Here is a 16,715-nt window from a genome sequence, read left to right as displayed (position 1 = left end):
ACCAAAGATAGACTTTTTCTTTTTAGGTCTCTAATACACTGTGCAAACAGTTTTAATCTTTTCAACATGTAAATAAATAAATTTATTGGAAAATTTGAGCTAGTTATTATTTCTACTAATAGATTTTAGGGAAGAACATTTTAAAAATCAATTTTTTGTGAGCATAGATTTTAGTTTTTGTTTCTTTTATATAATAAAAAGTTTTAAAACACTTCTCCCTACTTGCTGTTGGTTGTTACATCAATAAATTGCTTAGAATATTTCTTTTTCCCTCAAAAGAAACCATTTTGAAGACTGAGACCATGGAGTTTTATATCTGAGGATAAAGGAAATCTTTGCAGAAGTCTGTATTTTATATAGCAAGTAAGTAAATGTTTTTACCCACCATCTGAAATTTAGTGCCTACCACAATTTGAGTAGGAAAATATCAGTAAATTTTGTCAATGAAACAAACAGCAGACTGTTTATCTTGAAAAGATGAGAAAAAGCCCCTCAAATGCCATTTCTTTATATCAAAGCTTTTTTGTATTAACATTGAAATAGTTGACACATGTAGTTTCTATCAGAACAGAAAGACATTAAGTACTTTCCAATAAAATGGTGCTCCAGGATAAATCAGGAGTTGAGTGATCAGAATTATCTTTACGATCTTAAGTGTACATTCCTTTTGATGATACTGATCACATTTTAGAAATGGCCTAGAATTTTGCTTTTGCAGATCTTGGGATTCTTAAAAGAACTATATTTCCAAAACGAAATAGAGAATTCCATATTCTAGTTGCTACTTAATGGATTTTAAATAGTCGCTTTACCCATTTTCCTGAGTTTTCAAACATACAAAAATGACTGATTTTACGGAAAACTAGAATAAAGCATCTAAAGAGACCTCCGTAACTTAATAATTATCTTTAAGTCGTAAAAGGAAGAAGAAATTTTCAATAAGCGTACAATAATTTTACATATTAAAACTAGATACGTGAGTGTAAAAACGTGTCCACTGATAATTTTCAAAAAATAGTCTTTATTCATAAGTTAATACTGCATGTGAAAATTAATCTCAAGTTGAGATTACTAAGGATTTGACAGAGAAAATATAGTAATATCTTGGGGAATGTTAAGAATACCCAAATAACCATTAGTTAATATAAGGGCAAATTTACCTTTGTCCTTGAAATTTATGTGGACAATCTTTTTATCTTTTGGTGTTTGCTTATTCTATTGATACAAATAGGTGATAAAGATACTATTTTTATTGCCTTTGCTTTAGATTAATTTTTCCTCTCCAGTCCTTTGCAATTTGATCAAATTTGTGTTTATCATATGTGAAAGAAAACGGAATGTTACACCTTTAACTAGTGTTTGAAAGACAAAACACGCCATGCAAAATAATCAAAACATCTTTTACAGCAAGTGTCTTCTTTTTTTTTTAGTAACGTATTTTGCTCAACAGCTTTTATTTATTTTTATTAATTTCAGAGAGGAAGGGAGAGGGAGGAAGAGATAGAAACATCAATGATGAAAGAGAATCATTGATGGTCTGCCTCCTGCACGCCCCCTACTGGGGATTGAGCCTGCAACCCGGGCATGTGCCCTTGACTGGAATCGAACCCGGGACCCTTCAGTCCACAGGCCTACACTCCATCCACTGAGCCAAACCAGCTAGGGCTACCCCAAGCTTCTTTAACACAAATGCCGATGTTAGTTTCCTCTATGCAAATTATTGTAATTCAGATGTGGTTGGCACTTATAAAATTTGAGAATTGGGCCTCTTAAGACACAAACGTATGTGAAGTGTGACGTAGGTTAGGTATAACATGGCAATAAATTTATAGTGGCCTACCAGAGGTGTAATTTAACCCATAAAATAAATGAACGGTTTAAGGTTAGAAATGTTAAATGAAGATTTTTACTTTTTTAGTATTTATAGTAAAATCTAAACGATGTAGTAATTTCTACTCGTCTATTGGAATACAGTGCTTCCTTTATCACCAACAAGATACAGGATTATAATCGATCACATTTTAAGGTTTTCATGTACTTCAGCTGAATTTCATAATAGTGCTTATATTCATTGTTTCGTTAATTGGGGCTTGAACCAAGCTTGTATAATGGGCAATAATAAGTTTGATGGACAAGAATAATGGACACATGAAGACAAATATAAATGTAGGTACTATTATTTTAAATTACTATATTTCACTAGGAAAGTAAATTACTTAGTTAAATGCTATTTTCTGCTTAGCGGATCAAAGTAGTAAATGTTAAATATTTACTTTTAATTGAGCATTTTTAACCAATTCTTGAATCCAAAATCACCCGATCAAGTTGGTGATTAGGTTGGATTTGCGTTTGTTATCATGGTAATAGCTGTTTAAAAAATTATCTGAAGTTCCACAGAAATGAAAGAAGCCATGCTCATAGTTAATTATACATTTTTTTTTAAACCATGGCACAACACTTAGAGGCTAGATTATGTGAAATAGATAATTTTGAATATAAACATTTTTTCAAGGTTAATTTACTGTTTCTCAGTTTCTTAATTATTAAGATACCGGGACTGGGACAACCAATGAATTTACTCTTTCTCCTGTCTGTTTTAATTCTTTGTTGAGAGGCATAGCATAAGCGGCAAAAGATAATTTGAGGACATCTCTCTCTTCTGCATTAATGAAAGGTAGAGGTGTGTGATACAGTGGAAAATACAACAGATTCAGCAATCAAGAGACCCAGCTTCTAATGTAAATTAGCCCTGTAATGTTGACCTTTTATTCAGTGTACACCTTAGTCTCCTAGTTTTATTACAAAGTATTTGGAGTTTACAATCTCTTAAGATACCATTTAGCTCTTAATTTCTGCTATAAAAATAATAGGAGTGTCTGTTTCTCTTACAAAAAGTGGAGAATAGTTTTGATAATTTTTGCATCGCAAATCATGTAGTTCTGTGGTGACACTGTTTGAATAAGACGAGACCCGTGCAATCATGTAACGGGCATTCTTAATTTTAGGAATTTCCAGATATTAAACAGTATATATGAAGACATTGGAAAATCGATCTTAATTTGTTTTTAAACAATTAAGATTTAGAATGCTGTAGTAAAAAGCATTATTTGGAGTTTTGAAAATAATTATTCGATCAAATATATTTAATTTTGAAAATAATTATTCGATTAAATATATTTAAACTTTAGGCCCTGGTCGGGTAGCTCAGTTGATTAGAGCACCGTTCCAATAGCCAGTTTCAGGTTCGATCTCCCCAGAGGACACATACAAAAAGCAATCAACAAATGCATAAATAAGTGGGACGACTCTCTCTCTCTCTCTCTCCCTCTCTCTCCCTCCCTCCCTTCCTCTCTCTCTCTCTCACCCTCTCTCTCTCTCTCTCCCCCTCCTCGCTCCTTCCTTCCCTCTTTACATTAAAAAAAGTTTATCATATCCAATGAAACATTTGCAGCTGATCATTGGGATTATCAATGATAATACCTGGCATAATTAACTTAAGAAATTTCTATATTTAGATATCATTGTTTTACCAGCTACCTTCCCTTTACAGATCGAGTGGCTTAATTCAAACTTTTGATTTTCACTTTGGCTGTTACTTCTGAGTGTAAATTAACCATTAAAATTTAAATGATTATTTTTACATAGCATTTAAGTAGCATGTTTTCTTACAATTTGATAGTTGATTTAAACATAGTGTAAAGCTAGATAGTTTTGTTTTTTGAAAAACAATTCTATGCTTTTGAAGCTAAGCCATTTATATGAAATGTAATATTTACCAAACAATGAATTATATATGTGTACTAGATAGTAATCATAATAATTTTAATTTAGACTATCATGTTAGATATTTTGCTTAACTTTAATGGTTTCTGAGTTGTCTTGTGGCAATTTTCTAATGACTATCACTACCTTATTTTTGTGGAAGACATTTTATATTTCATAGTGTTCTCTGATCTTATTCTTAGTTTAAATGTTAAAAATTGTTTGAAGGGTTTTAAAAGGTGACAAATATTATAAGAAAAGCACAAATGGACTAATGATGATAATGTAAGACTTGACTAAAACTGTCTTGGCCTTTTATTATAAAAGGCCCAGCTAGCAAAATGGTTATTTACATGGCACCTATAATTTCATATTCAATGAGAATCTATAATACTGCAAAATATTAAAGATAGGTAGGAACGTGAGCAAAATTATCAACTTGTATAGCCTGCTTAAGCAGACCTTGGCTGCTTCCCTTTCAAAGGACGGCGCAAAGCACTACTTCGTAAATTTTGGGAAGGAGCCAGTATGATAGATTATATTTGTGTTAGCACAAAGTGAGTTCCCGGTCCTTTTCTATATTTGGTGGAGGCTAACCCCAGAGGTACATGCTTACATTGGTAGGTAGCTTTTTGTATAAGCACATTACCAGACCAATGTGACATTTCTTTCACCAGTATTCCTTAAACCAGTTACACCCTTCTCTTAGGAGTTATATAAGTTTATTTTACTTGGATGATTTAAATTTTGTCTTTATTCAGAAAATCCTCTCTTCCTTATAAAGTCTGACTAAATTGGAAGCTTAAAAATAAATAATTCCGTTTCTTATAAATTGCTTTGTTACCCGGTGGGAGGATATTTTTTGGCACCTTACTTTTAGAGGTAATTTTGAAGCCAATTTTTGCTGTATCGATTGATTAGTCAAAATGACTAAAGGAATTTTGACTTGGTAAGAAAATCAGGAGCTTGCTTTATAATTTGAAAATTTGAAATCATAGCCTGGAAAAACATTTGGGTAGCTAAGCTTAACCTAAATCCTAAACAGTGCTTTGGCTTTCTAAAAATTTTTGAATTGCTATACTTTGATGCTGAACTTCTAAACAGCTTTTTTGGGTAGGTCAACATATTGGGATTATTATAATCATGCTTTGGAGCAGGAGTGACTTAAAATAGTATTTAACCTATATTCAGAAGATATTTGAGATATAGGAAACAACTCCATGTTTTACAGAGACATAGCATAAGGGGCTATGCTAAGCTAAGCAGACACAGTTTTTATTGAGCATCCACTATATAATGTTTACTTTATGATAATCTTAACTAGTGAAAAGCATGGATATGATATTTTTGTTATCAAGTATATATTTTAGAAAGGATTTGAGTTGAGTAGATCAGTACATTTAGTAAAAATAGTTTGAAATTGTGCCTAAGGATTTCTTTCCAACACTTTACCTTAGAATAGTGTACATGATAATTTAAAATAATATCCTGTATAATAAAAGCCCAGTGACCAAATAGTGGAATGACCGGTCGACCGCTCATTATGACACGCACTGACCACCAGGGGGCAGACGCTCAACGCAGGACCTGCCCCCTGGCGGTCAGTGCGCTCCTGCAATGGAAGCGCTGCTCAGCTGACAGGGATGAGCAGTGTTCCCACAGTGGGCCAATCCCCGCAAGCTACGCCCCCCACCAGTGCATGAGTCCTATGCACCGGGCCTCTAGTGACAATATATAAAGTGAGAAAACAAGACCTTGTAGGTAGGTAATGCAAGTTTTCCTTTAGAACTTTTAAATGTAGACAAATGAGAGACCAGAAGATAAAATAATTTTATACTATTAAGTAGTGATGTTGGCTCTGCTAAACAGCTGGGTCTCAACTCTTGCTATCCATTCAGTCTACCTGGGGGATCCCAAATTTTTGCCTTCTCTGTTGGAGTTCTTGGGGACTGTGATTTAGACATTCACTTGTTTTTATAGTAACTCATTTTACAGGTGAGTCTCCTGTACAGCCAAATTTAAGATCCTCTGCGGTAAAACTTTCTATCTTCTACTTGTTTATATACATACACGTGTCTTGGGCTTCTGGCGAGTGATCCTTACAAGATGTTTCTGAATAAATCATGGCATATTAATACTATTTTTATTTTTTTCTACGCATAAAATTATATTCCTTTTGTTTTCTACAGAAATGTGAATCCTGAGACTGAATCTCTAAAGGGCCTGTACAACGTAATAGATGTTGGTGGAAGCATTTAGTAAGTTTACTCAATTTACATCTTTTTCCTGTTTTAATTGTAAATATGACTTTGGAAATTTTGAGTACCTGAGTCAGAATTGTAAAAACCATAGGGATTTAGTGAAGCTCAAAGCAACACAAAAAAATAAAACCAGCATGGTTAGATGTGTGTGAAGTTTATTATTTAAATTTTGCTTATTAATTTATTCTAACTTATTATTTCCTACTTTCTTCAGTTAAACTGAGGCAAGAAGTACAATGCACAGAAACCCATAGTTGAACATGCTTCTAACCACCTTAGATCTGGGTGTTGGTAAACTCCCCCAATTTTTTAAAAGTAAAGTTTTATTGGAACATAGCTCTGCTCTTTCATTTATACATTATCTGTGTCTGCTTTCCCACTACAACTGCAGAGTTGAGAATAGTTGTAGTTAATGGTCACAAACCCTAAAATAGTTACTGTCTTGTCCTAGATCCATCTCGATTGTCAACTTGACCCTACGTATGTAGAAATCAGAAGCCCTTGGTTTCCCTATTGGTAATAGAACATACTTTTTAATGGATGTTAGTGTAGTTATGCTAATAAATTAATTAATTCTGAACTTCCCTTTTTTGAAAGCCTAATAATAATTTCTTCTGACAGTGGGGTTATGCTCTGATATTAGAAGACTTGGTAACAATTACTATGGAGTAGTTTTTCAAATTCCCAACCTGAGAAATAGTGGGAAAGAATTAGTGGTAAGATTGTGTAAAGGAATTTGGATGAATTCTCAAAGGAATTTATTACTGGCAAAATTTTACATATGATAATTACATACTAGCTGTTTGTTAAAGACACTTATTTTTGAATCACATTTGAAATTTAGATTCTAGATAATTTTTTATTCTAATTATTATTTCAACTTCCATTGTATAAGTGGCCATTAAGGCCTGCAAAATAATAAGTTGTTTTGTTGGGTTTTTTTTGATGGGAGTTGTGAGGGCAGAGATGAAAACTTTCCTAATATAGTACAATTATTGACCTTGTCTTATCAAATATTTTGAAGAGATATTGCCTGGCATATAGTGGATGCTCAATAAATACTTATTGATTTATTATTATATATAGTGTCTATTAAATATTTATCAAGTAGTGTTTTGGGTCTAATAAAAAACCAAACTGAAATTCATTATTGAAACATTAGTTTTAATACTTTATTAATTTTTTCAGTGTGCCTGAAAGCTAAAACCTTGGACTCAGTAACAATTAAAATTGACAAGAAACTACAACTCTCAATCTCTTAAGCAGGTTTAGTCGACTATTAAACTTATAATAGGGGCAATGGGGAAGATTTCATTTGATTACAAGACCTTTAAGATGATTAAGTTATCATAATGAACAGTTGGCTGGTTTTTCTCAGATCATTTTGTAGTTAGTTTATTAAGACTTTTTATTTTTTAATTTCTTTAATTTTATTGATTTCAGAGAGGAAGGGAGAGGGAGAGAGAGAGAAACATCAATGATGAGAGGATCATTGATCGGCTGCCTCCTGCACGCCCCCTACTGGGGATGGAGCCCGAAACCCAGACATGGGTCCTTGACTAGAACCGAACCCAGGACCCTTCTTGATAGAGTGTCAGTCCCCAGGCTGATGCTCTATCCACTGAACCAAACCTGCTAGGGCAAGACCCGGACTTGTTAATATACTGTAATCCTATAAAGGATTTGAGCTCTTACTGGGTAGTGAGACAAAATATGTGAGTTTTCTATTAAATGTTTTCAAATTAAAGACCAATACAAAGAATATTGAAATCAAGCCATAAGCACCAAGAACAAAACCTTAATTAATTACATGATGGGAAATACCAGTTTCTGTTCTGGATTATAATTTTATATCCACCTATTCCTTTGGTTTTGCAATAAGTGTTCCAGTTTTAAGATGATTTACTAAATTGTGGCATTATTAGAGTCCCCTGTTTTTAAAATTAAGAACCATTAATTACTTCTTTGTCTTTGTATTTCTCCCTGTACCCCACATTTCTGTTGCGATTAAAAATTGGGGTTTGTTGGGAAGTAGAGATGAGGAGATTACTTCTTTTGGGGGAACATCTCATAAACTCAATTCTGTAATGAACCATTTACTTGCAGTTGAGTTAACAATGCTTTATTTTACAATGTCTCTGTTTTTGGAACAAATTTACTGGATCAGAATTGAAACAGAAGATCTTAATTTTATGGGTTTGTTTTTTTTTGATGTACAGGATTGGCGAATTTTAAGAGGTAGCAATTACTTCCTACTCTCTTAACATAGTAGCCTTTACCTTTGCTTGTGGGATTTAATTTAGAACAAGCAATTTTCCATAAAAAGAAGACATAAACTAGTGAACATCATAGTGAAAACGTCTAACTTTCCATAGTATGAGCTTGAAGCTTACCTTTTATGTGAAATAAACAAAAGATCTGGGTCTCTTTGATAATGTTATTCTAGATCAAACCATCATCTCTCCAGTATGTCTACAGCCATTTACACGTTATTGGAGAGACATAGAGTAGTAGGGCTTTGATATCAAAACTCTACTCAGTTTTTTTGTACTGATGTTATTTCAGTGCAACACTAAATAGTCTTTTTATTTTATTTTATTTTTTTTATTTTTTTTTTAAATATATTTTATTGATTTTTTTACAGAGAGGAAGGGAGAGGGATAGTTAGAAACATCAATGAGAGAGAAACATAGATCAGCTGCCTCATGCACACCCCCTACTAGGGATGTGCCCACAACCAGGGTACATGCCCTTGACCGGAATCGAACCTGGGACCCTTCAGTCTGCAGGCCGACGCTCTATCCACTGAGCCAAACCGGTCAGGGCCTAAATAGTCTTTTTAAAGCAGAAAGTGTTTTAAGTAATTGACTCCATGATTCTATGGATTCTTCAGAGATTTCATTACTGTTGGATTATAAGTTATGTGAATTTAGTAAGGTTAGTTTGTAGGTCCCCAAGTACTGTGATTATCGTGGTATATCAGAGTAAAAGCTAACATTTATTGAGGTCTTTATATATGCCAGGTAATATAAATGCTATACAGATACTATCTCATTTAAGCCTTACTACTGCTACAGGAGGTAGGTACTGCTGTTACTCTTTCACAAATGAACTGGATTTTGTTACCAAGAATATTTCTAAGCTCAAAGAACTCATGCCTTCTTTCTTTTTAATTTTTAATGTAACTTCGCTTACTAGCAATTTTAGGTTTTGTAAGAATTTGGAATTCCATGAAAATGAATGGCTTACTCCTAAATCCCCTACTTTTAGGTGCTTTGATGCCTGACTGAGCACTTTTACTTATTATATTAATAAGATTCTTACTTTTGGCTTTTGATTGACTTTAAGGAGTACAGATTGATCCTGGTTTTTAATGTTATGGAAGTATCTGCTTTCTCTTTTAGCACTTTTTTTTTTCAATTCCCAGCCCCCCCTTCTTTTTTACTATATTAAATATCTATTTTATTTTTATTATACAAGCTAGTGATTTTGAGTAATTTTGGAATGCTTTTAATCTCATTAGGTTTGTTTTTTTTTAATTTAAAGAATAATGGGCTTTTATATAAAGTCCTGGATAAATTTACCTCTTACTCTGTGGCAGAAGAAAATAGAGCATTGATTTATCATTTCTTGTACTAAATTGAATAAATTGCACCTATAGACATCGAAATGATTGTAACTTGATATCAATGCTTTAGTTTCATTGTTCATCATAGTAGTATTTACTTCCCCAACTTCATTTAGAGCTTGATTTTGCATCAAAACAATAGAGATTGGGGGAAAATTGGTTTATAATGAACTCTGCAAGAAGAATGAAGGTATTTTTTTATTCCTATAGTTCTATATAGAAGTGTATATCCCTTAACTCTTAAAGGAATGAACAATTCAAATGGAAGATATTTTACTGATGTGAGGAATGAATGAGTTTCAGGCTGGAGAGAAATCGGAAAAATAAATAAGGAGAAATACTTTTGTTTATTACTGATTTTGTGACACTCATTTTTAGTTTTTTAAAAAATATGGATGGTAGTGTTTCTTGGTTAACCAAATAGTTTATTAAGTAGATTTTTTTATTGTATACTAGAGGCCTGATGCACGAAATTTGTGCAAGGGGCTCGGGTTCATCCACCGGAAGGACATCTGGTCTAATTAGCATATTACACTTTTATTATTATAGATTATTATAGATAGTAGACAACAAATTTTAATTATAGTTTAGGATACAAGGTATTAACTACCTAATGAGCAAAAATGCTATTATACTTAATAACCTCTTAGTCAGTCACCCAGACTTTATAAATTTAGTTTGAGAGCTGCATAATTTACAGAGAAGACCAGGGCTAAAACTTATATTTGCAATTATGTGGATCCTGATTCATCAGGATTATTTATTTAATGTTAAAATCACTTGGCTTCCCACTTATCCCTTTAATTCAAAGTAGTTAAGTAATGTTTTTGTCATTCTCTGAGAAACATTTGATATTTTGGCAGTGGGAGTATTTTATTTGTATATAATTTGCAATCTTACAGCATTTAATGGCAAATATCAAATAAGCCAAGCTGACACTTTGCCTTTTTTATCTTTTTTCCCCCTAGTGGCTACATATTTCCAGCATTCTCAGATATGTAGCTAAAGATAGTGGCATTTTTGTTGTCTGTTTGCGATATTCTAAGCAAAATTAACATCTGTTAACTGGAAAACTATGCTGTGATTGATCCACTGCTTTAGTTTCTTTTATTCCTTAGGATTCTTTTACATAATTAGTGTGTGTGTGTGGTTTTTTTTTGTTTTTTTTTTTTGAAGAAGAATATTGGAAAGTTCTTCATTGAGATTTAAAATCCATAGTGTTGCTGTAATTTAGCTTTCCAGGATTTTTGAATTTGGATTTTTGTCTTCTACAAACACTAAAACAGTATCACATTTAACTAGTAAAAATTTATCTCTTTACTGTTACTTTTTGAAAAAAAATATATTTTTATTGATTTCAGAGAGGAAGGGAGAGGGGAAGAGAGAAATAGAAACATCAATGATGAGAGAGAATCATTGGCTGCCTTCTGCACGCCCCCCCAATGGGGTTGAGGCCGCAACCTGGGCATGTGCCCTGACTTGGAATCGTACCATGACCTGGTTCATGCTTAACCACTGAGCAAGCTGGCCAGGCTACTGCTGCTTTTTTTATGGCTACATGTGTATCTGTGATAGTAAAAGAACCTTGTTACTTGTGTAGTCTTTGATACTCTCCTTGACAAGTTGTGTGTAGTACATACAACTTTAAATAAGACAGTTTCATAGTTTTAAAGCTGTTACAAAATTAAAGCTTTGTGTATGGTAAGAGTGTCTTCAAGGTGGGTGGATGTTCTCTGTTTGAAGGGAATAAGATGATCGGTATTCCAACAGCGTTTTTTCTTTTAATGTTTTCATCAAGCACCCACAGCTTGAAGAGTCTCAAATGGACCCTACCGCTGAGAAATCAAGATGGCAGTCCACTATGGGGAATAGAGGAAAATGGATTAATACAAGAGTGCTGTGCTAATACACAACCAGGGTTCTTTTAACATGGATTTCATGAAATGAATGAAGACAATAGGTTTCTTACCCAACACAGATGGACAGTGGATTTGACTTTCTAAAGACTTTTTGTATCATTAAACAAGCCCATTTTTGACATTTGGAGATGAAAGATGGCACGTTAACAGATCATAGTTTGTATGTCTGGAATTTTTCTCAATTTGATTTGTATGAATATGACCTTGTGAAATGTTAACTTTAATAAAATTTCGAACACTTTAAAATTTCTCAGTTTGGGCTTTTTTTTTTTAAGCTGAAGATTCATTACATTAAATGTGCGCCGTAAATAACAATTTGGCTTTTACAGTTGTCCAGTAGTGAAGTGTACTGAATAAAGCTGGTAAAATGGCAATGGTGTGCTGGAAAATATTTTACGTCGTTGATTAAGATTTATTTCCACCAGTTGTGGAAATTTATTTGTGCTTTAAGAAATAGGCGTTTGGTTAAATGCCGTTTTATGCTTTCTTGAATATCTTGCAAAATAACCAGTCAATAGGTAATAATAGAATCTTTAACTTGCCACATGATTTTAATGAACGTTTAAAACAAAATGCATTTTGTCTCAAAATTCAGGATGAGTGATAACAGTATTTTTCTGAGTTTTGTGTTGATAAAAAGGTCTTTTTTATCTGCACTTCTTAATATTGAAAATAAAACATCTTGCGATAGAATATTCATCTGAACAAAACAGATGCCTCTTATTGTCTAGTTAATGTTAGGGGAAGAAATGTTGGATTTATTAGGGAATGTCCTTTAAGATATTCATAAAAGGCCTTAAAATTTTGGTGGCAATGTTGTCTATAATATATGTTATGTAAATATAAAATAGGAATATTCTGTATTTTTCTTATTCTCTACATTTAGGAATTCAGAATAAGTGAATCACACCATGTCACAGATGACATATTTGATTTCCAGGTGAATACTGGCATTTTATTGATAATCAACTGACACTAAGTTTATAAATGTGTGATAGGCTTTATTTGGGTAAACCAAATCAATTGTTGATATTTTCCCATTATACATGGAATGTTCGGCTTGATGTGTTTTTGTGTGTGTGTGTGAGAGAAAATAGTTAATCATACTATGATTTGTGATTAATGTCAAATACTATATAGCACACATATTCATTATCAGTACATGTGCAATATGTGTTCTCATTGACTGGTTCGAAGTGGTTGGTTTGTATATATCAAAAGTGGAATTTTGGATTCGGATTTTGGTACAAAATCACCTTTTGTAGAAAGTGTGGAATTGAAACTGGGTTTTGATTATGGCTTTTACATTGACCTAGATGCAACTTGTTGCTTTTGTTGGGTATAAAGCGAAAGTGGATATCAACATTGAGGAAAGGACATGGTTCTGGAAGATTATAATGTCGAGTAGGGAAAGTTTATTTGATTTCTTTTTTTGATGTGTGAATATTTTCTTGGGTGCTTCTTGAGAGAAAAAGTGTTGAACAATTTGTTTCTGGCATTAGTATTAATTTTGTTTTTCATAGATGTTATGGTTTTGATATTTAGGAGAATTTGACCTGTGACATTACTTTGATAACTTGTTGTCAGATGTGACCTATAAACTATTGTCAAGAATCTGAACATACTTAGAAATTGATTTGAAATACAAGGGAAGAGTTGGGGATATATGTGCTGTGTTGGTTTTGGAGGTCCAGTTTCTTGGATTTGTTATTTGAAAGGACAATGGTGGTTCCATATTCTCGAGTTTAATAACTTTGTTTTGCCTGAATCAATGTGGGAAGTAAATATATTGTGATCTTGAGATTTGGGGAGGGGGTGTAAAGTTGGCAGGGTTATAGAATGGGTTAAAGAATTTTGTGAAAGTACAAAGAAAAATTGAAATTCTCAAATAAAAACGAGTTGCGTTAATTTTTGCGCTAATGCAACTGAACACTAGGGAGGCGCTCTTGAGTTGTACCCCTTTCTTCCAGTTGGGATGGAAAATGCCCCCTAATTTGGTCTTTAGATAATTTTAGGCTTCCTAAAGAAGTCCAACTGGAATTTAATCTGTGAAATTGAGATTTTGCTTTTATTTAGAAACCATTCTACCCTGGGTGGGGTTAATTTTTAAAAACGACTAATATTAAAATGAGCTTAACATTTTCTCAGAATGATCCCTTTTTCAAAATGGCTTTATAAAACACCACTTCCTGCCCAGAAAGGAAGTTATTTTAGCCCAAGGACTGAAATATTTAGCAGATCTTTAGACAAAAGGAACAAATTACATTTCTGTCTGGCTTAAAAAGGGTGCTTGAGCCAGAGGGGGTTAAGAAACCCTCCCCCCTTCCCCTGATGGGGTGGTCTGGAGGGGCAGGGAGGTGTGGGGGTGTGGGGTCCTCTGGCTCCCTGGGATGGAAGATCTTTTTTTTTCTTTCTTTCTTTCTTTTTTTTTTTTTTTTGGTGGAGATGAAGGGGTGGGTCTATGGTACATCACCTGAGTTGTGGGGTAAATGGAGAGAGTGTCAATCAAAGGCAGAGCTCTCAGAGCTGGGAAGGAGGCTCTAGATGGCGGCTGTGCCTTAGAGAGAGCGCGCTCGGCTCCCTGCCTTCGCCTCACTTGACGCAACTTTCCCCAACTTTCGGGCCGCCCCAGGGGGCCCCCGCAGCCCCCTGCCTCTCCTGGAGACGGACTGGGGTCGATTGGAACCCCTTGGAGGGGGAAAAGCAGCTTTTGGGGGCTTTCTTTTCGTGCCTTGTTGGAAAGCAGCAGCCGTACTGGGAGCCCAGGTCGTTGTTTTTTCCAGCTTAGAAGCCATGGCGCACCTCCATTTTTGTGCGCTCTGCTAATGAGGTTTTTCCCCTCCCGTTCCCGTCTCGGTATTCATTGTTGCTTTATTTTTTTGGGACCCGTGAACAGATCGGAGGATTGTTTTATTTATTTTTCGGTGTTTTTTGTTTTTCACGGAGGATTTCGTTTTTTTATTTTTTAATGGTTTGGGACCCGGTCTATTTCTACCACTAGCCAGGACTCTCTGGCTTTGGACCTACTACATGGATCAGGTAAGTTCGTGATCATTAGTGATCATTGAAAGGATTTATAGCTGAAAGTTGGCTTTATTTTCGGGAAAGAGGAGAAATTCCTGGATGACGCAATAAGATAGAGAGCTTGTTATTTGTATCCAGTGTGTTACTTTGAGAAACTTTCCGTATTGATAAGGGATGATTCCCCCTGTTCCGTGTGTCCTGCCTTTTTTTTTTTTTTTAAAGGTAAAATTAGAAATAATTTTGTTTTTCGGTGCTTCACCGCTGTTGTATTATAACAATATCGTGACATGGTCAGGACTTTGTTCCTGGTAATAAAACCATCGATAGAAGCCGGGACCTTACCTCTCTTTCAACTTTTGACAGTAAATACCTGGGCACAGGACTTCAAAGCAAACACAGATTTCCCCTCCCCCTTAATATTTAAGAATTAAAAGATGATGAGAAATAAGGACAAAAGCCAAGAGGAGGACAGTTCGCCACACAGCAATGCATCGAGGTATGGAGCTATCAACTTTCTTTCTTTTTTCTTTTTTTTTCGGGGGGAAACCTCAGCTTACATTGTTTACCTTGACAGGCCAGGGTAGCTGTCTGTGTGATTTTAAGTATTTTACTAATTTGGGTTCGTTTTTTTAAAGCGTGACCTTGAGATTGCTAATATGCCACACCCTAATTTTTTGGTAGCAATTTATGAAAGTTGAGTTGACTTAAGGCCTCTTAGAGCAGTCGAAAGGTAAGGTACCTTTATTCGAGGGGGACTTTTCAGTAAACTGCAGTGTTTCTGACAATAAATTTCAGGTTTTAGGTTTTCGGGCTGTAGAAAAATGACCTTGTCGGTTTAGCCATTGCTGCATTGCACCATTTTACATACAAGGCAAATTTTTTTTCTTTGAAGAAACTAGGATACCCCAACTTGTAACCGAAGGCCATAGAGGAGCCTTGTGGTAGTAAATTATAGTAAATAGACATTTGAGAAAGTTATATGAATGAAAAAATGTACATTTTAAAGTGAAATTGCAAAAAGGACCCTTTGACTGATGCCTCTCAGTTTACATTTTTACTTCATTCTCTCTTTCTTTTGATACCTTGGACATTTTAAGACATTTTGATAGGATTTATCAAAACCTTGAGTTCGATGGTTACAGTTCCTGCATTTATGAAATTAAATCCGATCCCAGAAATCCAGGAGTCCTCTTTTAATATCCTTCTTTTCTGCTTTGTGATTGTGACTGAGATTAAAATTGTATATTTTACTTGTGAAATATTTAAGGCTCACATTTGCATGCTTATATTCAGACAATGCTCTTTCTGGTGGTAGATTGAGTAATATATGATCCTGGCACTTTAGTTATAGCTGCTTTACATTTATTGATTTATTTCAACAGTGTCTCCTGGAATGCTTTATCCTCGGAAGCTTACACATGTACTGTTCACATCATGATTTGTTTCACATTTGCTGGAGTGCCTTGTTAGTGACTAAGGAATAAAGCTGCTGAGATGTTTTGTATGATCTGTATATTAATTTTAAAAGCACATGCATGCATTTCTGGATGTGTGTGCTTAGAAATTGTCACGTTACGAATTTGAAATCTTGGAGTTAATAAGGATGTGATTGATTATATGATTTTTCTTTCTAATTTGGTTTTACTTTTGTAATCTTATATAATATGCTTTTTTACTCTCAGGATGGTGAATATGAAAGTTTTTAATGTGGTTTATTACAAATGATGAATTTTATTTGTTTCCTTAGACCTCAGGTATTTTGACCTTTGCTTTCACAAATACCTTTCCACATTCTTTGCAAATTGAGTTGTCACCTAGTTTGGACTGTGTCTTTTGAACTGAAATGCCCTTGTAATCACCTACCTTAGATTTAGGACAGAAAATTGCTCTATTAACCCCACACTGATTTTTTTTTTTCTGAAAAGTAATAGTGACTTGGAGAAACAGGAATCCTGACAAATGCTTGACAAATTACTAAAGATTCAGTACCTACAATGGATACTCCCTTGGGTGTGATTTTGCATAGTCTCACCTGGGGTTTGGCTTTCTTATGCAAGGTTTGTGGTTAACCTTGATCAAACTCTGCTTTCTAATTTAAAACAGTCAAGCAGTGGTTGTTAA

General features: G+C 34.2%; 1 protein-coding gene and 1 long non-coding RNA gene across 4 annotated transcripts in view; both read left to right on the top strand.

Moving 5' to 3' along the window:
• The window catches only part of LOC111824380, a 13,904-nt gene extending 2,086 nt beyond the window's left edge, over nucleotides 1-11,818 (top strand). The window contains exons 3-5 of the long non-coding RNA XR_002827468.1: nucleotides 280-363; nucleotides 5,952-6,020; nucleotides 11,450-11,818. This is a non-coding gene — a long non-coding RNA (uncharacterized LOC111824380). The remainder of the gene's footprint in view (nucleotides 1-279; nucleotides 364-5,951; nucleotides 6,021-11,449) is intronic.
• A 2,193-nt stretch (nucleotides 11,819-14,011) lies between these two features.
• The window catches only part of LOC102433347 (chromodomain-helicase-DNA-binding protein 2-like), a 22,312-nt gene continuing 19,608 nt past the window's right edge, over nucleotides 14,012-16,715 (top strand). Inside the window, exons 1-3 of one of the 3 annotated variants that reach the window (XR_002827469.1) lie at nucleotides 14,071-14,609; nucleotides 14,958-15,090; nucleotides 15,977-16,098. Coding sequence is in view for 2 of the 3 variants with exons in the window: in XM_023748369.1 (XP_023604137.1) it covers nucleotides 15,029-15,090 (62 nt within the window). In the remaining variant the exon portion in view is untranslated. Of the gene's footprint in view, nucleotides 14,610-14,957; nucleotides 15,091-15,976; nucleotides 16,099-16,715 lie in introns of those variants that run through there. The other 2 variants (XM_023748369.1, XM_014449655.2) reach the window with 2 other exon arrangements.

The sequence above is a fragment of the Myotis lucifugus genome, unplaced genomic scaffold (assembly GCF_000147115.1).
Source record: "Myotis lucifugus unplaced genomic scaffold, Myoluc2.0 scaffold_1326, whole genome shotgun sequence".
Lineage (NCBI taxonomy): Eukaryota > Metazoa > Chordata > Mammalia > Chiroptera > Vespertilionidae > Myotis > Myotis lucifugus.
The sequence above is the reverse complement of the archived record's forward strand: the minus strand, read 5'-3'. Positions and strand labels throughout refer to the sequence as shown.